The sequence below is a fragment of the Anoplopoma fimbria genome, chromosome 17 (assembly GCF_027596085.1).
Source record: "Anoplopoma fimbria isolate UVic2021 breed Golden Eagle Sablefish chromosome 17, Afim_UVic_2022, whole genome shotgun sequence".
Classification (NCBI taxonomy): Eukaryota; Metazoa; Chordata; class Actinopteri; order Perciformes; family Anoplopomatidae; genus Anoplopoma; species Anoplopoma fimbria.
Window position 1 is genome coordinate 2,161,128 of NC_072465.1, and position 25,984 is coordinate 2,187,111.

At 39.5% G+C, this 25,984-nt stretch overlaps 1 protein-coding gene across 1 annotated transcript in view; it reads left to right on the plus strand.

The window, feature by feature from the left end:
- LOC129105377 (arf-GAP with coiled-coil, ANK repeat and PH domain-containing protein 3-like) overlaps positions 1-25,984 on the plus strand; it is a 54,111-nt gene that overhangs the window by 12,111 nt on the left and 16,016 nt on the right. The window contains exons 2-10 of the mRNA XM_054616368.1: positions 14,458-14,515; positions 18,158-18,277; positions 18,835-18,888; positions 22,021-22,079; positions 22,577-22,760; positions 22,977-23,021; positions 23,276-23,371; positions 24,104-24,178; positions 25,342-25,353. Of these exons, the coding sequence (XP_054472343.1) occupies positions 14,458-14,515; positions 18,158-18,277; positions 18,835-18,888; positions 22,021-22,079; positions 22,577-22,760; positions 22,977-23,021; positions 23,276-23,371; positions 24,104-24,178; positions 25,342-25,353 (703 nt within the window). The remainder of the gene's footprint in view (positions 1-14,457; positions 14,516-18,157; positions 18,278-18,834; positions 18,889-22,020; positions 22,080-22,576; positions 22,761-22,976; positions 23,022-23,275; positions 23,372-24,103; positions 24,179-25,341; positions 25,354-25,984) is intronic.

Genomic DNA, 25,984 nt, shown 5'->3' on the forward strand with positions numbered 1-25,984 from the left:
ATGTCACTGTAGAGTAGACAGATGTAGCAAGCTGAACAGGGAGGTTCTGTAAGAGAGATTTTGGCTGCAGGGAAGGGAGATTAAGGCTCAACTGTATGGGAAGCAAGCATAACTAAAAGTTTCATGGTGACTGCAACTTGCGGATTACTTTTGACAGGAGAGCAATAAAGCATTTCAGAGCATGGGCAGTTAAGGCTTCCCACATTTTTTCCACAGTTGTAAAACAATAGGCATCAAATAGTAAAGGTACTGTAAGAATTGTCCTTATGCACTGTAGTAAAGTTGTGGTGAAGAAAAACTTGAGTCAGTCAAATGCAGGTTAAATGTATTTTAAAATGTCAAGGACAACAAATATGTCTCCGTTGGAACTCTAGTTTACTAACAACTTCCTGGAACAGATCTTACATGTAACTTTAAATAAAAAGAGAGGTTTGAAAGGAAAGGTAATCCGGTACTGATTATAGGGAAGTAGAGTTTTCAATACACATCCTTAATTCCAATTAATTTGTAATGTTACCCCAGTGTTTAGCGCAGTAGATCTACTGAACATTACAACATTTAAAATTTGTTGATCTAATAGTTTTCCAGTCATTATGAACATAGCTGTTCTATTAAGGAAATGCCCCTAAAGACTAACAATTGCTTATAAACTCAATGCAACTAAATTAACTCAATTAAATAAGCTCATCAACTGATTTAGAATAGTGTCTCTATTTACTCCACCAAGGTATTCTTATCCTAGAAAATTATTAGGAAACTATTGGAAATCTGAAATAAAATGTTACCTTTTACATTAACCTCATGTAAAATAACCTGAGAACAATCACAGTCGAGGTAGAGATTAAAAACACAACCATTTGTCTCCTGCTTTTGTTCATATGCACTATTTTATGAAATCCTTCCAAGCTAAACCATGAAACTCTGTACGTTGTGCACTTTGAGTGTAACTGCGTACATGTTCCAGACGCCAGCTCTGTGTCCTTCATGCTTTGTTTCTCTAGCTGTCTCAGTGTGCGGGGGTCTTGTGTAAGACCACCCCATGTGTTAATGTAAACCTGTCTCTTCATTCTTTCTCAACCCATGAACCTTCTCTCCACTTTCCATCCAGCCCCCTTCATGCTCCCATCACACCAATACCACATGTGTATTTAATGATTATTTAATAAATACACAATCATATCACACATGAAGGCCTGATCATTGGAATCTGACTGAGAAAGAGCTTGAAGTTCAACGTTAAAAATATAATCTGCTAGGTGTCCTCCACGGTAAAATAAACCCTGGTGTCACTGCATCCCATTTGCAACATTTGGTGATACCAGCGGCATTTAGGGAGTGAATGAATCACCAGATCAGGCCAACAGAAACTGCACATTCACAATTACAAGAGGCAAAATAACTATCTGTATGGTCCTAGTGTTCACTCGAAGTATAAATGTTATCCCAAACTAAATTTGTCTACTCTGTGAGCTCTGTGTCCCAGATTGTCTACTTGGCCTCTTCAGCAGATTCCATTTCCTTTCTTACATCACGCACACACTCAAAGATAAGGGACCATATGTGTGTCTGAGAGAGTGAGTGAGTGAGCCTTATTGAAGAGACATTCATTGAAAACATTGGGGGCTGTGTGACTTTTAAAAATGCGCTGATCGGTCGTTTAGGATTTTGAGATTGCGGCCACTGTTTTCACTGACAAAATTGATCCCTTTGTGTGTGTTGACAGTAATTCATTAAATAGTATATATATATATATATATAACATTGTGTGGTATCCCTAATGTATTGACGTTTGGATGTGTCAGCTGTGATAAAACTATGATATCCTGAATGTACATTTACATGCACGGTGTAGCTACAACTGGTAAAATTTCAGTTGCAGTACAATTTAGCTCATTAAATTAACCTTTAATTTTAGCTCACCTTTTTAATCAGTAAAATAAGCATCAATTGTTTAAAAAAAATAAAGAAAATCTCATAATAGTTACAATATCGGAGCTGGCACCCATTCCATGCATTGGGTGAAAAATTGTCTGTTAAGAGTGACAACACGCATAGAGACAACACATTCACACCTTTGAGCTGTGAGAAAAAGCTGCTAACTGCTGAGCCGCTGCTGTGCAATGATTGGGTATTACTAAACCTGTTGACATCTTTGGTCTCACGCACATAAAAACTGAAAATGTGTGGCCCCCAGTGACTTCCTCCAATTTAAGTGACTTTTAAAGAATAAAGTAAAAAATATATGCAGGAGTAAGAAATGCTTTCCTCAATGTGTTGTATAATGCTGTGTAGAGATGGTCAGGTGGTAACAACCCAAAGTTAAAAGAGTAACACTTTTACATGCAGCAGTATAGAAATAATAATCAAAAAAACATTACAGAACTACAAACAGTTTTTTCTAATTAAGTTACTCTATGACACTCACATGCATAAACCTTAAAATTGCACTGGGCACCCAGGTTCCCCTGAGATAATTAATATTAGAAATAAGCCTTTATGTGCAAGTGAAGTGCATCAGTGAACCAAAACCAGACCTCAGGTTACTTTTTGGCCAAGACTTGATCACATTGCGTGAGTGAAGTGCACATGATCTGATAATTGTCTAATGCCAACCAGACAGCCAGAATGTGCCTCTTCCTGAGTTTCTGGCACCGACTGACCATTCTTAGATGGATAAAAGTGTAAATCGGGGGTTGTTTCCTCTTTGGCAGATCTGAATGTGGTGTCAGCAGGATGCTTATTCCGCCGATGTTCTGTCAGTGCTGCCAAAGATAACAGGAGGGAAGCTGGCTGTTGTGCAAAGCTCACGTCTTTCTTCTGGTACACGGCTGGTTCAAAGCAGCGTCTCTTCTCTTTCACATCACACAGAGCCATAAATAGACGGCTTAACTTAGAACATATATCTTTAGCTCTGCTACTGTAGGTGAGCGTGGGAAGAGAGATGTGATCAAATATTAACACATACTGTTTCCATACTGAGCCATGACCTATTCAGTGTGACAGATATAAACCTCTTGCTTTGAGGACTTCCTGCATGATATTTGTGCCCTAAAAGAGAAAAACGGCAATTTACAGTCCCGTTGATCCAAACATTGGGCATTTTAGTAAAACAATCAAGCAAAATCATAAAATCAATTCACAGTAATCTTCTCATCCATATCAGACACAATGCACTAATAACAATAAATGTACTGTACTCACGAGTTTCACTTCCAAACACCATCAGGACAATAATGGTAATCAAAGGAGATTTAAATAATATTGTCATTGTTGCATTGCATTATCTAGACATCAAGCACTTAAAATCCCTGAGTGGAAGTTTAACTGATTTTCATCGAATTGAATCCGTTACAGTTTAGTGTTTCACTCTTCTGCCTCTGTCTACACATAAATAAAGTAAAAATGGCATACAATCATATATAAAAGAAATTACTTATCTTTCAATTAGAGGTAAGGAATATGAAAGACAATATTCAATACTACTACTATTTTGACAATTATATAGAGAGATAATTAATATTATTATTACATTTAATGCCCAGCCCTAAAAGACAACATTTTGTAAACATCTTCCAAACAACATTGAAATTAAAAAAACTTCTGTCTGAACACATCAGATGTTCTGCAAGTCACCACATGGGATCAGGTTTATGACCGGCAATGTGTGTGCATGTGCTTGAGTCTAACCTTTCTTAAAACAGTGTATGCGCATTATTTATGTATGTCTGCATTGACTTATATATATGTTGTGTGTGCCTGTGTGTATGCATGTGCGTGTGTGTGTTTCAGGGCTGAAACAAAGTGCAGGCCATATCTGTAGCAGACATTCTTTAAGAAAGAGGTCATGCACTGTGCTGAGTTAATAGGAACAGTGTCTCCTTGTGCTCTGCTAATCCTGTGGACTGCAGATTTACTTTATCTGTTACATGACCACATGACAATAATGACAATAATAACCTGTGCAATACACTACACCGTGCAATAATAGTTAAGAAAGTTAAAAATAGTTAAAATAGTTGTTGTTTTTTCTGTCTGTAAATATAATATTTCAGTTATTGTTGTTTTTTGTTTTTTTCTACTGTTTTTTTATTGCTTATTTATAATACTTGTTTTATTTTATTTTATTTCTTTATTTTTTATTCTTAGCTTGTCTTCTGCTATGTCTCTTGTGTGCACTTTACTCTACGCTGTTGTAAGTCTGCAAATTTCCCCGTGCGGGACTAATAAAGGATTATCTTATCTTATCTTATCTTATCTAACCTGTCTGTATCATTTAATCAATATCTGTATTATGTTCTTTTCAGTCATGTATCAACATTTTCCAAACCAGCAGTGATGGCCACTTTCATTTTCCTGTAGAGGGGTGTATGAAGTAGAGTTTGTACTTCCTGTACACTTGTTGACACAAGTTTTAACAGGTGGTTTGCAGAGGTGGCATTATCCAAATTCTTGCTTGTTTTTATCATCGCTAGTCATGTTTGCCGCGGACTACTGTTGTTCCCAGTGAGTAATACCTCACGCTGCCATCTTAATGCGCTACTATGTCCTCAAAAGCCTGTTTTGATGGAAGGAAAGGGCTGAAATATCCTAAAGGATAACATGCACTTTCATTCTGATTTTAGTTTCTGTTCATGGCTGCAGGCATGTGGGTGTTATGATACATAGCTGGGTTAGTCACTGGCACCACAGCATCATAATATCTCTTGAGTTCTGGCAATGTAGAGTCATCCGTGTGTGGTGAGAACATCAAGCGTGTTTAACACTATAAAACTGCTTTTAGAAAATATTACTGCAGAGAGGTAATAACAGCCTTGAACATTGTTCTTTTTTCTGTTTGTGCGTGTTCCTCTTTACAATAACTCTCATGAATGGGAGAATTTGTTCCTTCGATGTGAAGAGGCAGCTGGATACAAATTCAAAAGACACTGAATTCAATTGATGGATAAACAACAATCTAAAGACATACTGTCGTCTGTACACTGATACTGATCCTTTGTGGATCAGCACAGCTGTACTGTTCTTATTTCTGTGTGTACAATAGCCAATGAGGAGCTCCTGTATCCACTACATATAGTCTTTTGTGTCTGTCTGAGGCACTGTGAGACATACATTCATTCCCTCCCAGACTAATACACAGATGTGATGTAAATATTTAGCTGTGGTCTTAACATAAGACCCAAGATACTAGGCATGTCATTGCTGTCTGTCCAACACTTTGTCTTCTGGACTGTAGAGAGGATAATCTCCCAGTGCGACCCCATCCCTGCACTCCGCCAGTCCTCTGTCATCCCCCACAATCAGCTGGCTGTTGGCTGGATGGATGCAAAAGAGGCCTGGGAACAAAGTGCTTATAGACCACAGGAGGTCTTCTTCCTCCCCTGTGTTTCTCATGCAAGCTGCGTCCGTGTGCGTGTCATCTGCTGGATACACCCCGCTGGGAGGACAGCGAAGGTTAAAGAGGTTGGAGTATGGGATGAGCTTGCAGACCCTTTTTCATGCTGTCCCTTCTGGCTTCCTGCTGCATTCAGTTAGGTCTGCTGTGCCATTACAGTTTCTCAAATCACATAAAAAACATGCGCAGGGAGTAGTGCTGCCATGTGGCATTAAGTGATCTTGACATTCCTGTTCTTGATCAGATTCGTCCATCCATTCATCTTCCAACTATTTCTTTAACCCCCTAATTTGAGAAGATGAGGCCCGTCATTTAAATGATGTGTGGAGTGAGTCTGTGAGTGCACATTCCTCAGAGTGTGAGTGGAGCATGATCAAACGTGCCCTCAAGCCCTAAATGGTTCAACACCAAAACTCCTAACTCCACCCAGGCCAAAGCTCTCCTCCCCCTGGACGGAGGGCACAAGGCGTTGTGGGCCAAACTTGTGCTGCCTTTTGTCAAATTTAAAACCCTTTTAGGATACAAGTGCAGTTTGCAAAGTGTGTTTCTGTATGTCAGGTAGCTTATCTGAACGACATGTCGGAAGGCTTGACGTAACTTGTGGTTTCATCTTTTCTTCTATTCCTTCTTTAGCAATATTTTGAAATTATCTGCCTACATTTAGGGTGTGAATACGACCAAAATTGAGATCGCTATATACTGGCCAACAAACAGAGCCACAAAATTGGAGATCAGTGCCGTTACCTGCTGCTGTGAGGGTGCAGTGGAAATGAACCCAAAACGCTCCATCAGGAATGACATTAAGAGGGGATTTTTTTTATGATAATCAGAATTATTTAAACGAAAAATGTGCTGAAATTTAGTGCCACTTTAACGCACAGATGAGCATTGGATCAGCAGGAGGAAGGGACACAGTGTGTGTGTTTGTGTTACTATAGGAAACCTTGATGTTTGGTAGAGTAGATTGTAGATTAATAATGTTATAACCCTCTGTTTCTTTCACTCACACGGGTTCAAGACTTTCTGGCAACAGAGCAATTATGGTCACTTGATGATGACGTAACTCAAGTTGCATTTCTCAAGTCAGCATAGAAGCTTCCTGTGGAAAAGAGTCGCTGAGTTTGCCCTGTTTTACTCTCAGCCCTTCTCTCTTGGCAAGAAGGGAGAGAAATATGTTATTTTTTCCAAGAAAAAGCAGTTCCACCTGGCTTGAGTTGCGGTTACAATACATTAGAGAGAAATCATTTCTGTCCACTTCGCACTCTTAAGCTTTCAACACACTTCCTGTTGGCCTGTTGATGGAATGTACTCTGGAATGATATAATGATGTTCCCACAACCCAGACTGCTCGACCAGACATATTTATAAATGCATTGTGTTTATAGAGAGTGGCGTACAAAAATTCTACTTATGAGTAATGATAACACAGACGCATCATGTTTGGGGTAATGGTCTACTTTAGTGAGGCGAGCAGGCAGGTGGTCTGACAGCTGCTGGGAAGCAGAGAAACTGTATCTACTGACTTATATTGTGTTTGTGGTAATGCCTTGTTGAATTATATAGATACTGCACAGACCGCTGTTATCCAATATCCTCTGCTGCTCATACGATTTTGTGTACTGTAAGACTATAACTCAATCAAATATGCCTGACAAAAGTTTGAAGCAATAATCCATCAGCATTGACAGCAATGTACTCTTTAAAAGTAAAAGGCACCTTTCTTATTGAACTAACTTGCATTAAAGCACAGAGCAGGAAAACTTTAAGATCGTAACATTAGATGTAAACAGCTGAACCTCTTTGTTGAGAGTGCTGAAACAGTCTATCGGAAAAAAACTTAATCAACAACAATTTTAGCAATAGATTTATTATTTAAAGAATGTATCTCTTAAATGTGAAGACCCTTTTTTTTAAACATTATTTTAAATGAAAAAAACTGGTTGGACAATACCAGAAGTATAAAAAAATCACCTTGGGTTCTAGGAAATTTCTTTTTACATGTTATAGACATAACTGTTGTTATCTTGTTTAAATGTTAACATAACTGACAGATTAGTCGCTTGTAATCGTTAGTTAAATCCCCTGTGCAGAAAATTATGTTTAATATTCGGCATTTTCTTTCCAAAGAAATTGTTTTGTATGTGGCTTAGTATAAAGACTGGAAACAAGAGTAAATGTCCAAAAGTAACACCTACAGTATATGTAAAGCTCAGTATTTAATACATTATATCTTGCTAAAAACTACTTTGTGGTAATAGTTTAATTAGGTCTCATGGATAATTAGTAGCTTTAAAGGGGTTGGTGGGTGGATTTTGTTACCTTTGGTCAGAGCCAGGCTAGCTGTTTCCCTTTCTTTCAAGTCTTTATGCTAAGCTATGCTAACTGACTGATGGCTATAGACTTATATTAACCATACAAATATAGAGTGGTATAAATCATTTCTTCTAATTCTTGGCAAGAAAGCTAATTAATGTATTTTCCCAAAATGTGTAACTATTACTTCAAGTGTAATTTATTTTGAAAGAATAATTCAACAAAATTCCACTGGAATGCACTGGATCCGCAGATGACTTTGTCTCAGTTGGCCCAGTTTTCTTTGATACCAGTAAACTGAGTCTCGAGGATACGAGCAATGGTCTCTTCTGTAAGCATCATGTTTGGTCTCTTTGTCTCATCAGCCATTGGGGCAGTCAAATGTTTTTTCAGGGAATGAGTGTGATGTTTGTTGTGTGTTGGGCGGGGGGTTTAAAGGGAAGCAATGAAGGCGTCTTTGTTAGACACACATAAGATACTAGTGTTTGGCTTGGCTTGTGTTTGTGTCAAAAGGCATACTGTTTAGGCAAGCGTGTATTTTTTGTGAGAGGATCATTTACTGGAGGCTCTTTTGAGAGAGTCTGTATGCACGTGTATGTGCTAAAGGTGCTATTGAGACTTCAATCAAGTTGCATTTTTGTTAAATGAATGAGCTTGAACAGCTTCAAATACATTCTGCCATGACAATTGGAGCTTTTTGGATTAATATATGTCCACATATGCATTTGTGATTCTCTTTGTTTGTCCTTTTGTATACTTGTACACAGCCCTTCTCAAACGCACAGTCCTCAGCTTCATGCCAGCAGCTAATGAAGGAGGGATACAGACAGACAGCAGGCAGACAGAGATAGAGAGACTGTCAGATGGACAGATGGAGGCGTGCACAAATGGAACAAAGAAGGAACGGGGAATAGATGATTTCTGGGGGGAGAAGGGACAAAAATAGGAGCAAAGCATTTAGACAATTTGACAACATGAGGACTAGGAATCCTATCCCGTTATTTAGAAACCTTTCAAAATGCAGTAGATTGATTTAAAAGCTGCAAATGTTTGTTTGAGGGTCCCAAAATTGGTTGTTAATATAGTGGCTGGGTGAGTGTGGTTTAGGATGTAAGAACAAAGAGAAGAAGGATGGGCTACAGTTACTGTCCTGCGTCTGCTCACTTATAGACAAAGACAGCAATACATTGTGATAAGACGATTTTATTTTTAAATCTGCAATTCTTCAATCGGCATACAGTGAGCTGATTTTATGTTGACAATATAGTTTCACCTTTTTTCTTGCAACAAGTGATGGTGTGTAGAAACATGGGACAATAATGCAGATCACATTGAGTCAAATAAATGTATTTTTATTCAAGAAACATTATTTGTAGTAGTAAAAAGATCTAAACCCACTGACTTTTGTCACTTAGAGAAAATGTTGAGACTTGAATGAGAGGAAGACTGACATGTTGTGATTATTTTGCAGTGAACAGGACTGAGCACAGAGCCTTTGTAGCTTTTGGGCATCAGTATGCTACTCAAGGGCACTTTGCCTGTGGCACCGGGCATTGCAGATGCAACACAAGCCACATTACTGCCACTAACTCAACACAGAAACACACTGGCCTGTCCGTGATTAAGATTGTATCAGCAGGTTGTTGTGTTTTGGCAGATTTTGTTATGACAATGTTATGATGCTTGAAAATGAGCGTTTTTGTAAAAGATGTAGCTGGTAAGACTGAAAGGCAGATGTACAGGGACAGACACCTCACACAGACAAAGAGGAAATTGGTCAGTAAAAAAGCGTGAGTAATGCTGATGCCTGTTGCCATGGTGATTGCGGTCAATGAATGGTTGCCATGGAGCTCGCTACTTGGAATTCTGGGAAGGCAATATTTTGATGTGTGTGTATGTCTGAACTTGTGGCTAGAGGATGATGAAAGTGTGTATACATTATAAATGAGAAGCTCTCTGTGTGTACTTACAGTAATAACACGCTCCCCCTCCTGTTTATACTGTTTTTTGAAAATAAAGAAATACACAATAAATGTTACAATGTCCAACTTTTAAATTATTCATTTAAATATGAAGATAATATTGAGATAGCTTGGTGAAAAAAACATCTGTCTTTATTTCCTTTAAAGTAGACCTTTCTCCAAAAACAGACTGACCAGGAACGGATCCTTTGTTTTTATGAGGTGTGATGGAGACAGTTACACCTTTCAGCCACTATTGGATTTAAATTTTGGATCCTGAATTAATTACTTATGGTTAGGTTTTTATGTTTTATGGTGCTATATGCTACTGGCTGAGTGAGTGATATGGAGTCGGACATGAAAACAGGAACAATCTAATGGATTTGAAAGTGAAAACCCTTTTTGTTCTTTTTGGTGGCAGGCGATATGGATAAAATTGTCTATCATGGTAAATATAATTTTATTGTGATATATCATAATCTGGCAAATCCGAAATGTCTGTTTTTGGTCAAATAGTTAAATATCTGACCAAATTAAGATATTTTACATTGATGCTAAAATCATGTGAACATCCTGCTTATTGCTTACTGGTGCAACATTCCCATCAATACTATGTGCCCTGTCTGTCATGTCTGTTCTCAGTGATGTCAAGGATAACAGTAGTTATAAGCCCATGAGGGCGGGACACCATTTGGCATGCATGCCTGTGTGTAAGATAACAATTACTAAAGTCAAACATGCATGAAAATGCTTTAAAGTAACTTTATTTATGGTTGGCTGCTCACTGCTGGACATCGTCTTTGGGGCATGAAAATGTTGTTTTATATACATTTTCCAGCTGTTAGCAAACAGTTGTTCACACAGCAGCAATTGTGCCATGACTTATTCATGCTCTTTGTTCAGCAGTTAAGGTACCTGTTTGTGTGAATGGAACATTACATTATTTTTTGGCTCAATGTCCTAGCAGAGTCTTCTTATGAAAAACATGTATTGTATTGGGTTTCTGGGTCAGTGTGTGTGTCACCTGTCATAGTCTGCTTCTGATTCTATTCTGTCTGTGTGTGTACGCAGTCTGTCATATCATATTTGTTTATTCACAATATTTGTGCGTGTGTGTCAACTACACACAGACAGTGGATTTGCTTTCCATCCACCTGATGTCAGTAGAAAAGTAGGTAATTGCCCATTACAGTGTGATTTGCTTAGTCAGCTCGCAAATAATGTAAAAAAAAAAAGATTCAATTAATACATGAGAAACTTTTGATGATACAATAAACTGTCTTTGCGATATATAAAGTAAAGTATGCTTGTATTTAATTTAAAAAAAAGCACTGCGACGCTGCGTTTTTACTTTCAGTTCTAAAGTAGATGTTTTACATCTGATGTCACAGATTCATCACTGTTGCTCCTGTTGCTTTGTTGAACAGGTTTCATCTTGCATCTTACTCTACATTGTCAAGTTTGTTTTACTCAAAGCGCATAATGTCTTAAAGACATGTATCATGTCACTTCCAGTGAATAGCTTTGTTAATGGCATGTGAATATTTTAGGCATCGGGGTTTGGGCTTGTCTGGTATCAGAGGACTTGTTGTTCCCTCTGCCGATCTCCCTCTGGTCCTCGAAGTGATGCTGATGTGGATGTGATGCAATGTGACTGATCGAGTCTGGAAGACATGGGGGCTCAGATATGTCTCTGGGCTGAAGCCCGTGCAGTGTGTGTCCACTAGGCTCTCGTGTGAAGAGATGCGAGAGGATAGCCACGCAAGCTTCATGCTAGAGTACACACACGGCATGAGGGACAAGAATAGACTCTGAATGTAGTGTGGATGGTTGTTGGGGCTGATGGGAGTGCACGTGGAGCTTGTGCACGTGAGGTTCCCCTCCCCCGCCCTCACTATGATGTCAGACGGTGTACTGTATGCTACCAGTGGCAGCGAGTATGAGCCCATCCCCCCCTCCTGACTGGGCAGCATCATCCTCAGTGGAGCAGCTTTGGGGTGTTCCTCCAGCATTTAAACACACACACACACACACACACACACACACACACACACACACACACACACACACACACACACACACACACACACACACACACACACACACACACACACACACACACACACTGTATGTCATTGAGACCAGATTTAAAAACACACACATACATCTTCTTCCTCACTGCCTTTGCGTCTCTTTATTCAGCCATCGTTACTTGCAGCATGACCCATAATCCTCCTTGGGAGTCAGTCATTCTCCATTTCACTTTAATCACATAAATCTCTGGTGCACTGAGTTATGGAAACACATTCATAGCTGAGATACTGATCAATGTAACAGGCTTTAAAAGGGATAAATAAGGACATGCATACATTGAAAAGCTTACACACACACTCAAACACATACATCCGCCTCTGTAGTGCGGTTTCTTTGGTATTTAACCTTGCCAGAGCTGACAACCTTCTTAGTATATTGAATTTCAAAGCTTATAATACCCAATGCACATACATGCATGATGAAAACAGGCTGGAAAAAAATGCATCAAACTGCAACTTCAAGTACCAGTAATCCTTATTTCTGAAGACTGTACTGAACTTGAAAACTTGGATCAATAGGTCATCGGCTGCTTCTGTATTAAATGTCGTCTGTGCATCCTTGTCATCAAATGTCAGTCACTCTTTATTGGCAGTGTGTGCTGCTCGAGACATGACACGCTTGTAATGAGCTTATCCTCTAGATTGAACAGCTGTTTGACATTGAAAGTGTTTGGTTCACAGTGACTTAATTGAGAACATGATGCTGTTGGGAGATGAACTTGGATGTAGAGTGTTGTATTTCTAATTGACATGCAGCTAAGACCAGAACTATAAGCCAGTTTGAAGGATTACACTGCATGAACAACAGTATTTGAGTGTAAGAAATGAGTTAGACGGCTGATTTCCAGCTCTGTCTTTATCTTTGAAACATTATAAATCAGCTTTCTGTGCAGACCACACACATGCCTGCCTGCTGTGTTAGTGTCATGTTGTGGTGAAGAAAAGCGCAGTCTGTGTAAACAGTGTGCGTTCTGGATGAGAGAAGAAGGAGTGAAGGACAGACACAAGTCAAGAATAGGCTGAACATTTCCAAGCATTGTAAAAAAAAAAAAAAGGTCAGGAGCAGAAAGGAATTCTGGGAATGTTGTTCTTTGGAGCAGGTGCTAAAGCGGCAGATTGACATCTCAGCTACCCCCTCAGCTGTGGACATCCTCTCTAAAGCAGATACAGATCGAGGCACAACATTTATAAAATAAACTAGCAGAGCAGGTTGCTTAATTGTTTCCATGTTCTTCCTCGTTTTCTGCTATCATGTATACGATCAGCTTTCAGGGTGTTTTCAGAGTGTTTTCAGAGTTGGAGTCGAGGGTGGGGTTGAGATCGTGCGATGAGATCATCCTCTAACACAGTTTTTCGGGTTACTTTCGACGTGTTCCAGCACATGCAGGGTGTGACGCTGATCCTTGGCTCGACCGTCTCCAATAAGCTCCAGCTGATGCTGAGGACTGGAGACAAATAGAAAATTGGTTCATACTTATTTATTTGAGGAGATGTCATGTGTATTTTTTTTTTTGTACAAATTAGATTTTAGCCTAATGTGCTTTTTTTGCATAAAGTTTGAAATAGTAAGAGCCCAAATACTGCCTCTGTGGCTCATATATAAGGAGTTGCCATAACAACTGACCCTGTAAATGTTCCTTCTTGTGTGTGTGTCTGCCGAGCAGGTTCATCTATACTGTATCAGCATACTCTGTTTGTGTCATCATCCACGCCTATCCGTGCTGAAATGTTTAAATAGCCCTCCTGTGTGTGTGTGTGTGTGTGTGTGTGTATGTGTGTGTGTGTGTGTGTGTGTGTCTGTGTGTATATGTGTGTGTGTGTGTGCTTGCACGCTAATGGAAGAAGACCCCAGGGGAAGGATGCTGGTAAAGGCTTCTTGCCCACCCAAACCACCTGACACACACACACACACACACACACACACACACACACACACACACACACACACACACACACACACACACACACACACACACACACACACACACACATACACCCTGCTGATTATCTTCATATTAAGTGTAGATTCAACATGTAAAATAACACTTAAACCTGGAGTACTTTAATACATTATTGTTATTGTTGTTTATTTAATTTGAAGTTGCCGGTACCCAACATAAAACCTTCTGTGTTGCTGCGGCCTCTTTTAACATCTATACTTAAGTACTACACTATATGCCTCTGCATGATGTCATTCATTGATTTTGCAGCTCGGCCGTGGCCACTAATCTTTCAGAGTGATGCCTTTGTCGATCCAGTCATTAATGTTTGAGTTTGTGAGGCTGTGATGTGTGGTGACTGATTGCAGCTTGATTTCTACTTAAGGTAAAATACAGATACTCTTAACGCTTAGATGGGTTTGCTCATGTCTGAATGGACAGAAGTACATTATAATAAAATGATCTTACTTTCTTCTTTCAATCATGCTTCCACATCTCACTCCCTTTCGTCAGCTTTGCATCATTTGTCTGTTTTTAAAGATGCCAAAAACATGGTTATTGGTTACTGGTCACTGTGACATTGTGGTGTACCACTAATCCAAAAATCTCTCCCAAACTAGAGTTTGAACCTTGTTCTGACTGTGATGGTTTTCAGCTTAACGTGATGTGGTTTCTCTTCTCTGTCTGGTTTGTACAGAGTCTGGCTTAACTAAAAGAGCAGATCTGATTAACTGTGTGGCTTTGTGTTCTCTCTGCAGGGCTGGCATTGATGATGTGGAGACAGACGTGGTGGAGATTGAGGCGAAGCTCGACAAGGTATGAACCATGCAAACATGTTATTTCTTTAGACTGTGCTGCTCATTAAAATGTCAAATTTGACCGATATACCGAGTGTGTAAAATGTTTTTTTTCATCATTGTTGTTAAATTATGTTTTTTCCACCATGTTTCTAGTGAAAATTACAAGCATGACATTATTTTGCACAATGTTAGAACACTTAAAGAGGGACAAATGGGATTTGATTCCCATTATTTGAATTTAAAAGCCCACTAGATATCAGTTGACTTTGTCTATTAACAGTATTTTCTTTAGCTACTGTGAAACTGTGAATATAGAGTAAATTGTCTGCCTGCCTGTCTGTGTGTATCTCTGTCTCTCTGCTGCTCTCTCTGTAATTGTGTTTCTCTTTTCATTTTTTATATCTGTCTGTCTTTCTCTCGCTCTCTGTTATCTAAATGTCAATGCTATTAAAACCAGGAAACACTGCCGACTTGAATTATTATATTTAATAGGTTCATGCATTGCTAGATAGCACACACACACAAACACGCGTTGGTGCTTGTGCACGGTACACACTGGAAAAACACTGATTAATGTCACAGAGGCAGGTTTATATTCTGCTGTACGAGAGCTGCTCTGTGTTATCTGAGCATGTGATGTCTTTGTTTGTCCTGCTTATACAATAGCAATACACCAACAGCTTATCATTAAGTCTTTGTATTTGTAAGATATGAAATAGAGCTAGCTCATTTAAGACCCACCAATGCGGAGACACCTTATTTTTAAGGTTTCAGTTACTGTGGAGTGCATTGTACCTGGATTATTTTCAAAAAAAATTGTTATACATAGTTCTAACATGTTCTACACTAGCAGTCTGTCACAGTTCCACTAGCAGAACATGATATGGATTAGCTGCATATCTGGCAATGATCATTGCCAGATAGTTTTACTTCAATGGCTTCAAGTATGTAAGGCCAGCAAGAACTGCCTCCAGGGAAACAGATAAACTGTCTTTAGATAAACTAATAGACGTGTTACTCAGAGAGCATTTAGAGGACGAGATAGTGTTAATGTAGTTATATGTCGACCGTACCTTCTTTCCTCTTCTATTTCCCTTTTGATTCAGTTTTTTTCTACTCTTGCACACTCTAATCGTGTCCAAAACAATCTGCGTCTTTGCATCAATAATATGTTTAAATCAAGGTCACTTACAAGCATACAGTTCATCTTCATCTTCAGCCGCTGGATAGTAAATACAGATTCATGTCCTTTGTAAAGTGATAAAGTGGTTATTTAGATTTAGATTTTCTTGTCATTGCAGTCCATCTAAAGGTTTATGAATAGGTCCACATTGTTGCAGCCCCATCTCTTGAATTAGTGAACCAACAGGCAACACTTTGACATTTCAAACAAATGTCCATTCCCCCACCCAGTCACACATAAAATACACACACACACACACAAACGCACACAGATTATTCTTCCCAAAACAGGTCAGGAGCCTCAATTGAACTTTGATCTCCATTTGAACACCATTGAAAGATGACCAAGGTGGGAGGGGGGTTTCCATAGGTTCTGTTCAGCAGGGGTCCTCATACTGCTCTGTTAGGATGCTGTGAAGCTGCCCGAGGATGTTCAGGCAGCAATGACAGCTCTTAGAGGAGGACATTTATGAGATTGATGACAGCTGAACCTGCCTGCGGTGATGTTGAAACATTCAATGCTGATCATTGTAATGCTTTCACTTCCTGCTCGCTAGATTTTGCAATTTACTAGTGTACTGGATTGAGGTATTTACCACAAACCATTATTAACAAAAAAACATCACCGCCATAGACAATCTATAATTTGCCCCAAAATGTAAAATGCCACACCTCATTGACCCGCGGGACCTCTGCATTACACAGTAACTGTATCAGTCAATTAATTAACAGGGCAAGGTCTGTCATGTGGTACCAGATGTGGCATTTTGACTCCAAGTGGACCCCTGTGGTTCTTCCAACACATTTATCAACAAAACCTGACACATATACTGTGCCTTAAATGGCCGAGCCTAGACCCTTGGGGCTCTGCATAGCACACGAAGAGATCAGATTCCCCCATATTGGCAAATCTGTTGACAGATATGTTGTCAGACCAGCCTGGGAGCAGCAGCAGCAGCAGGAAAGGAATCATGCTGCCTTGTCCTTTAGATTCATCATAGCTTCAGTCATGTACACATGAATGTAAACATGTATACTGTGTGATGCACATCACATAACTACATCTATACAGTTTACACATTTTGCAAATCACACATGCACACATTTGAAGCAAGCTGCTCGTTTCAGCAATGCTCACATATGTATTACAACTGTTATTTTTTAGTCATGTTGTCGTTGATCGTGCAGTTATCGGTCCTCCCTCTCTGGTTTCTCATCTCTGGCCTCTCAGCTACCCAGAAAACCGCACTCACATAGCGACAACCTTGGGAACTCCTGCACCAAATTAGATAATTAAAGGTTTACTGCTCTCTCTCTTCTGCGTAACAACTTACCAACACACACGCGTCCTCATCCTGTAGTACACATCAGCTGCATCAGTGCGGTGGTAATGACAGTGTACCACTCTGTAGCTTATCATATAACCCGTAAAATAGGAAAGTTCAGCGGTTGCCAGTTCATGTGGTGTTTAAAAGAGGACATACCATTGCTGTGACCTGTCTGCACCTGGTAATATAATTATTACATATGAATATGTTAACAATTACATTTCTGCTCTCATATTGCTGGGCCAGAATTCACAGTATGTGCACTGTATTACTTTATGCCATTTTATTTTACGGCCTAAGTTTTAGTCATGTTAGCAACATGGTTCTAGGGATGTCAGGGTGTTCTTTCCTCCACCAAAATCTGTACAGACACACATGGTCCTCAGAGGATGCAACAAATGCTGATCCCTTCATTTTAACTATAGCGCCAGAATGAGGGTGACATTTTTGGTTTTATATGACATTTCTAAACAATTATTTTATGGATTATTATGCAATGTGGTATATATATTCATGGTGACCAGTGGATGAATCCTAATTACTTTGTTGATCCTCTGACTTTTCTTTTTGTGCCATCAAAAGTCAAAGTTTATTCTTATCCTGTGAATTCTCTAATTACCTCATGGATCGGAATAAATCTTGTACAGACATTCATGGCTTCCACATGACAAATCCTACAGATTTTGGTGATCTCCTGACTTTTCCTCTAGCGCCACCAGGAGGCTGAAATGTCTCAACAACTATTGGATTGTGTTTATGTTTGCCTCAGGGTGATTTGTAATAACTTTGAAGATCCCTTTATTTTACATGTAGCGCTACCATCATGTTATGTGCAGTCAAGGTGCAGATTTACAGATGATATTGATGATATTTTAAATTGGCACTTCTATCAGAATGTTTAATAAATACTAAATTTTAATTTGGTAAGCAGACACACTAGCTTCAATAATGTCTGCACTGGCCTTGATTCAAACATGAGAATTATTCTCAATTTGAGCATCCTCCTGGATTCTGCATGTGACCAAAAATTATTTTGATAATCGCTATCACTGTAACTATTAATATCCCAGCATTGCACTGTGTAACACATGTGACTCTTTTGGTGTTTACTTTAATTGATTACTTTTGTGTTTATCTGTCCCTACTAGCTGGTGAAGCTGTGCAGCGGGATGATCGAGGCCGGTAGGGCCTACGTCAGTGCCAACAAGCTCTTTGTTAACGGCATCAAGGATCTGTCCCAGCAGTGCAAGAAAGAGGAGATGATATCGGTGAGCGGAGGGTTGCACCTTCTTTAAAACTGAATTCAAATCTGTACACTCACTGAGGAGTATTTTCAGGTCAGCGTCTCAGCAAATGATTGCTGGGACATTCCTGTGATTCGCAACATGTACAGTAGGGCAGCAGTAACAGTAACATGACAGTATTGTCCAGACACAGAGTCATCCAACTGTTTCAAACACGACAGATGTGACCACATGCAGACAGGAGATGTTTATGCTGATAGTTTACATTGCTGGAAGCAGAGATATCTGAAACCTGCTTTATGGTTTTCTTCTAGGAAAACATTTGGACTAGATTTCCTGTCAGTATGGGTGTCGCCTTGGTAACTTTGGGTGAAGCAGAAGAGACACAATTGTTTAACAGTCAATAACCATTTTGCTGCTTAGCTTATGTCGAGATCACATCATGTAGACAGTTTAGAAGTATTTTTTATGTTTTTTATATTATTTATTATTTGAAAAATAAGTTAATGTTCATATAGAAAGCTGTGTGCTTACATTTTATGTGTGTGTGTGTGTGTGTGTGTGTGTCGTCAACATTGCAGGAATGTCTTGAAAAGTGTGGAGAAAGCCTCCAGGAGATCGTCAACTACCACATGGTAAGACACACACACACACACACACACACACACACACACACACACACACACACACACACACACACACACACACACACACACACACACACACACACACACATCCAGTCCCCCTTGGGTCCAGTGTTGCAACCCACACACACCTACACACAATTTAACTGTGACCTCACTCTGTGACGGTGAATCTGTCCACACAGGCCAGTCCATTTGCGTGTGTCTGATTCAAACCACATGCGCCGACAGATGTGTACGGCAGCTGGAATGTACAAACATTCACTCACATACAAAGCACACACACATACAGTTTTTTTTTCATATGACTCTCTCCTCGTGACTAAGTGTGATTAATAAATCTGCTACAGGTTTGGGAAGCCTAAAGGCAGTTTGACAATTGAGGAAATATTAATATTATTAGGTATTTGCCTCTCCAGTCATGTTCATGATTGCATGTGTGTGAACAAATTCAGCAGAAAGAAAGGTCAAAGTAGAACAGGAACAGTGAAACAGGGAACATGATGGAGAGAAGCAGGGCTGTGGGAGGAATGAAGAGAAAAAGATTAGAAAAGGCACTTGCAACAATCACGAGTCGCTACAAATCCAAGTTTTCCCTGTTGGACACATTTTTCATGACATAAACAATTTTTAGCGGCAGGGCATCCTTTTGGTTTCATAACAAAATGCAATTGTTCTGCTGAAGTTTTGAATTAAAAACGTTTTAGCTATATATATAAATATATGACTTCAATATTAATAAACAAGTGTTTTCTAAAATAGACCCTCTAATAATTAAGACGACACCAAAAATTGCTGGTTGGTATCCTTTTCTTTGGTTTGTTTATTATCTTATAACTATTTTTTATTTGAATGGCTGTGTCCCATCTTTCTGCCGGACTGTGACTTGTACTGGCTGTTATGCTCTATTATTATATTATATTCCATAGGTGTAGAGGAGATGCTTATCCCCTGTTCCCCTCTATAGTTTGTTTGACAGTCAGTTGTCAGTTGGTAAGAGCAGTGCATCCCAAGTATTATACACAATTATAAATGTTGATCCTCCCATATTCCTCTCTAAACTGACTTGTTCTTTTCCCCATATTACATTCATGCTCCCACTACACTAACTCAGTGTTTCACTCTACCAAGATCAAGCCTGTTTAACACCCACCATCATTAAAAAATCCACAAAATGCATCATTCAGCCATACTTAAAGAGCTACTGGCTGTGTTGTTGCTTTTTGTCACAACCTGTTTCTCTTCCACTGCCCCTCCATCACCCCTCAATCCATCCTCCTTGTATCATCATCTCTGCCCAACAGTCACTTACCCTTCACTATAGGCCTCCCACTCCTCCTCTCTAACACCCAGGAATTACACTAATAGCTTGTCTGGCAGACAGCATGAATGAGGTGATGGAGGAAGGGAAGAGAGAGAAATAGTGAAAGGGAATCTGTCTTTGTTCGACCACCCACTGATGCTTATTTCTGCACTTTCTCTGCTCTCGTCGGACACAAAAGAAGCCATTCAAAAAGGAAAATGAATCTCCCTGTAAAGCACAAGATAGGCACATGTGTTTACTTTCAAACATACTTAATTTCTACCCTAATCTTAACAGATTGAGAACAATATCACAGTGTTTTGGACAGATTTACACGAGCTTGTAGTTTACTCAATTAACTTTGCGGAAACTTTCTCTGCTGTATCGGCATTTTCAAATCAACATGCTGGTTTGCATCGCTCCAGTTCTTCAGAATAGCTATAAGAGAGTTGATGAGACTGATGGGACTTTTACAGTAGCAGTACTGCCGTGGAATTGACATGCTGTTGGTTGAGTCATACCCAGGGCACCAGAATGAAAAGCAGGTTTTGGGTGGAAGATTTCGGTTAGTTTACATGTGGGTCCAAAGTCAATCTGATGGAACTGATTTTGATTTTTATCTGGGATTTAATTATTTCACTGGAACTGACAAATAGGTTGTACCAACCTGGAAAGTACAAAACCTTTATTTTGCACAGCACACCCGGAAAGTGTTACCAATAAAAATAGATATTTTTGTCAGAAGTTTATTTGAATAGTGAAAGATAGAAAAGGCAGATCTTTGCTGATATAACCACAAGGTTGCATGAGCTGTGAACTGGGTAAATTTGAACTATATTACAACTTTTGCCTCCTTGCATTGATATATTGCACAGCAATGAATTGATAGGACTTTGCAAAGACACGTGTCAGGAGCTGATGGCTGAAGGACGAGTTGTAACTCCACCACACTTTGGCAGCCATTTAAAAATAGGTAGAGCAGGTCATTTAGATCCCCACAATGAGTGCAGTGTACATTTGTGAAAATGCGTGTACTGCCATCTATAGCATGAAATCAGAGTACCAGCATGTGAAGTCATCAGGCTCTGCAGGCAAGTCATTAGATCGAGACATACACACACACAAACACACACACACAAACACACACTAAGCCTATAATCCTCAATGTGTAGGTTTATTAACTGGGGATTGCTATATAAAGTTTAATCCACAGGCTACCAGCAGTAATTGTTGTGGACATTGTTTCTGTATGTGGCTATGAAACAATCACAATCTAGTGCGAACACTGAGGCATTCTGTGAGGTATTCTCGCTGTCCATGCACATGGACACAAATTGGCGAGACATAGGCTACATATTATTACAAAGGTGGATGGTCTAATCATACAGCAGCCATTCTGTGTTTATTATATTGGTAGTGTGGTTAAAATGTAGAAATGGAAGAGAAATGATTGCTCACCATGCAAAAGAAATGGCGGGGGAAAAAATGTTGAGAAGGAAGAGGAAGAGAGGTTAAGAACAGGAAGTGAAAGGTAAAATGGGATCCTTTAGGGCTAAAAATCTGTTGAGGCAGCAGCTGAGTGAGTGCACATATGTGTCTGTCCCATGTCTCTGTCCCTTCCCCTCCTCTGCCTGAGGCACAAGCTGCTACAGCGATAACCTGGACGGATTCATATTGCCATCTTGTGGCGTGATGTATTAACTACAGGTTTTCAGACGTTACTCTTACAGCCTGTGCTATAGCTGCTGCCAAGCATTGTAGATCATGTTGTAATATTATTTGCTGATGTTTCACACCTCTGTCATCTTCTCTATGCACAGATACTGTTTGACCAGGCTCAGAGGTCGATCAAGCAGCAGCTTCACACCTTCATTAAAGAGTGAGTATCTCATGAAAGTTGATTAAGTAGCTTCCCCCTGCTGTTCTAAAGAAAGATGTAACGGATGCTCAAGTTTATACATAATGAGACTGAGAGTGTTGTGATGAAAACGGATATCTTAGGCCAGAAAGTGACTGTTTTGATTCCCCCCTTAAATGCCATTGTAATAACACAAATCTTGCAATTCAAACCACTTCTAAAGACCTATAAACTCTTATGTTTTGGCATGGGGCGGCTGTGGCACATGAGGTAGAGCGCTTGTCCCGTAACCACAAGGTTGGTGGTTCAAACCCCTCTACAGGCAACATGCCGAGGTGTCCTTGAGCGAGACACCTAACCCCAAGTTGCTCCCCGGGCGCTTCATTGCAGCCCACTGCTCCTCCGGGATGGGTTAAATGCAGAGAAATAATTTCCCCATTGTGGGACTAATAAAGGATTGATTAATTAGACATGCCCATAAATTGAACTCTTTGCCTCTACTTCTGCGCCTCCGTCAGGGATGTGCGTAAATTCAAGGACACCAAGAAGCAGTTTGACCGGGTGCGCGAGGACATGGAGCTGGCCCAGGTGAAGAACGCCCAGGCACCCAGGAACAAAGTGCACGAGGCTGAAGAGGCCACACAGGCCCTCATCCTCAGCCGCAAAGCCTTCAGGCACCTGGCACTAGACTACGTACTGCAGGTAGTAACATACACACACATAAACACACTACAGATTGTATTATAAGTGCTGTCCAGTAGGTGGCGCTGACACTTTATGCTGTTGAGTCTCGATAGACACAAACTTTCAATATTCCTGAATGCAGAAAAGGAAGCACTTGTTGTTTTAAAAAGGGACAAAATCACATATTATCTCAGACAGGCCACCCTAAAATCTACATTTTTGTTTTTGTTTCAGATAAATGTGCTTCAGGCCAAGAAGAAGTTTGAAATCCTGGATGCAGTGAGTAGCCCAGATATTTATCCTCTAATTTCTGATTGCCATGTCAACATTATTGCATATGTTTTGTTTATGTGCGTCTATCAAACATTTACATTGTGGAGTCTTTGTGGTGTCAGAAGGATAAGTTACACAGTTGTCAAGCACCAATCACCAAGCCAAATTCCTTTTATGTGTAACATACTTAGCAAAAAGAGGTTTCTGATTCTGATTCTGATTTTATGAAAACCATCACTGTCTCGATGTGTCTCCTCCAGATGCTGTCCTTCATGCGTGCCCAGTGCACACTGTTCCAACAAGGCTTTAACATCTTAGACGAGATTGACCCCTATATGAAAAAACTGGCTGCACAGGTAAGACAAAAACTAAGTAACTGAAACCACACACACAGTGGAAATACAAATACATTGGCAGTGTACCAATACTTTTGTGACTGCATTTGCTCAGCGATCCCTTATGAGCAACACCTCCTTTGGGTAATAATACACACACTTGAAAAATAGTTGAACTCTGGTTCTCAGTGACATTTTCACTGCCCTTAGGTGTATGAGTCGCGTCTGTGGTTGTAGAGTAGTAGATGTGTTTTCTTTCATTAAATGCATCATTTTTCACAGCACAAACTGTGACTTTATCTTTCTTTCTTTATCGTTTTTTTTTTTCTAGATTTATAGTGGTTTCTTTAGTGATAGGAAATTATACTTTCAAACCAAACAACATATACAACCAATACAACATATTTACCAATATGTGTAATATAAAGAAGTGACTTCCTTAAGGTTAAGTTGAGTTTAATGTTAACATAAGCTTAAGTGTTGGTGTTACCCCTAACATCACCTCTGAAGTGTGAGAAAATGTCTTAATCTTTCAGACTCTATCTATCTATCTGGTAATTCTGAGACATTTGAACCCTGTGCGTACAGAAATAAAATAGATATAAAATATGAGTTATTTGTTGACTACAATAAAAGTTATATAATGACTCTAAATAAATGTCCCAGTTTTCTGTCTATATTTTTGCTTCTTTTATTCCGCTCGCAGTTTATTTTGCCTGTCACATTGACTCTGCTGTCATTTTCTCTGTGCAGCTGGACCAGTTGGTTATCGACTCTGCTATGGAGAAGAGGGAGTTGGAGCACAAACACGCCGTCATCCAGCAGAGAGTGAGACAACAACACAACTCCATTATTTGCATATAAAGTATTTTTATTATACCATGTTGGATTCAGAAAAAAGGGAGTGTCACAGTGGTTTGTTGTGTTCTTCTAGGAGGGAATTAGATACGTTTCCCTGTTGGTTGCTGAACTACATCTTTCTCGAGAAACAAACGTCACATCAACATTTTCCACTCTCACTTAGGGTGACGAATTCCTCAGAATTCAGTGGAAGAAGCTCTATGAAATTTTCATTCAAAACATCTCTGTTTTGAATCTAAAATGGCTCTTTTCAAAACAAAAATCTTATCTTATGTAAGCATCAAATACCTTGAAAGTAAAGCAAAAAAAAAGCTTTCCATGGAAGCGTTGGGTTATTTTTATATTGTCTGTTCCGTGACTTGAGCTGATATATTTTCCTTTTCTATTTTTTATACACAGAGGTTTCCAAAAAAATATTACAACAACTTTATGAGTGTTGAATGTTCATTTTTCTTTGGGCTAAAATGAAGCCATAAAGCAGTTTTTACAGAGCCAACTTTGATTTATTTATTTTATGGGTCCCTCAGCTTAATAAAAACAATTTGCTCAGAAACCTCACCCTGCTCAACAGTCAAACACAGTCGGTCATGCACAGATGCACAAAATTCCACCATCTGTTACCTGAAGAGATGCCAAAAACATGGTCGTTTTCTGCCCGACTTGGCCCTTCCTGCTGATCGATTTTGTTGCCAAGCGGAGGCATTCAGCCGGACATAACACACAGCTCTGTGCCCGACATAATGGCCTTTCAGCAACACTTCCTCTTTAATCTGAAAACCTAGCTCAGAGTGATGCTACTTGACTTTATTTTTTATTTTGCTCTACTTATACATCAAGGTAAACATGCTTCATGTTTAAGATGATTTAGCTAAAGAGTCATGGATTTTCTAATGAAATAAAGAGGAACTATTTCTTGGAGGCCTTGTGTGTTCCAGGAGGACTCTGAATTAGCAAGCTTGTTACTACTTATGTGAAAAGACCTTCTAGATACTGATTTGGACCTGATGTCTTAATAATAACATATTTTGCTTTGTGTGGTGTAATTGAGTTAGTTGTGGTCTTGTATTAACACTTGTATCTCTCTTTCTCTCTTCTCACCTGGATCTCTCCTGACCTTGTTCTACCTCCAGACTCTGATGCAGGTGAGTTTATATATTTCACCTCTATCTGAACCCTTGAATTCCACAACCTGCACATTACATGCCCTGTGCTGCAGTGCAAAACACCCAAATAGGACAGTCTTGTCAAGAATCAGAGGTTTGAAAAGTCAGTGTTGCATTGTGTGATGTTCCTGGAGAACCACAGCAGTGTTTAGGACCTGTGTTGTTTATCAGTAATGCTGGATTTTTTGGAGAGGATTATATTTTCAGAGGTTGTCCATGAAATAGTTGCTCTTGTCAACAGAGAGCAGAATATCTACAAAGAAATACCCTATTTTTAACCACACAGACAGTAGAAAGAGGCACAAAGTCTTGAAGTTGAAACCTTTTTGAAAAGTTTTCTTACTTCCTGTTTGGTACATGTTTGTGGCTGCTTTTAATTATCGATAACTTATTGTGATTGTTAGAGGTGTGTATGTCAGTTTGCCTTGAAGCGTTGCAGACAAAACTATTTTAATGCTGCTCAGTGACTTTTGTCTACATGCTGCCACTGAGCTTCTATGTTTAATTTTTTGTTTCAATTTTTTTTTCACTTGCACTGACTTTGTTTCCATAAAGTCTCGCCGCTTCACAAAGATCCTCGCTCCCCCTGACAAATGATTTTTTTCTCCAA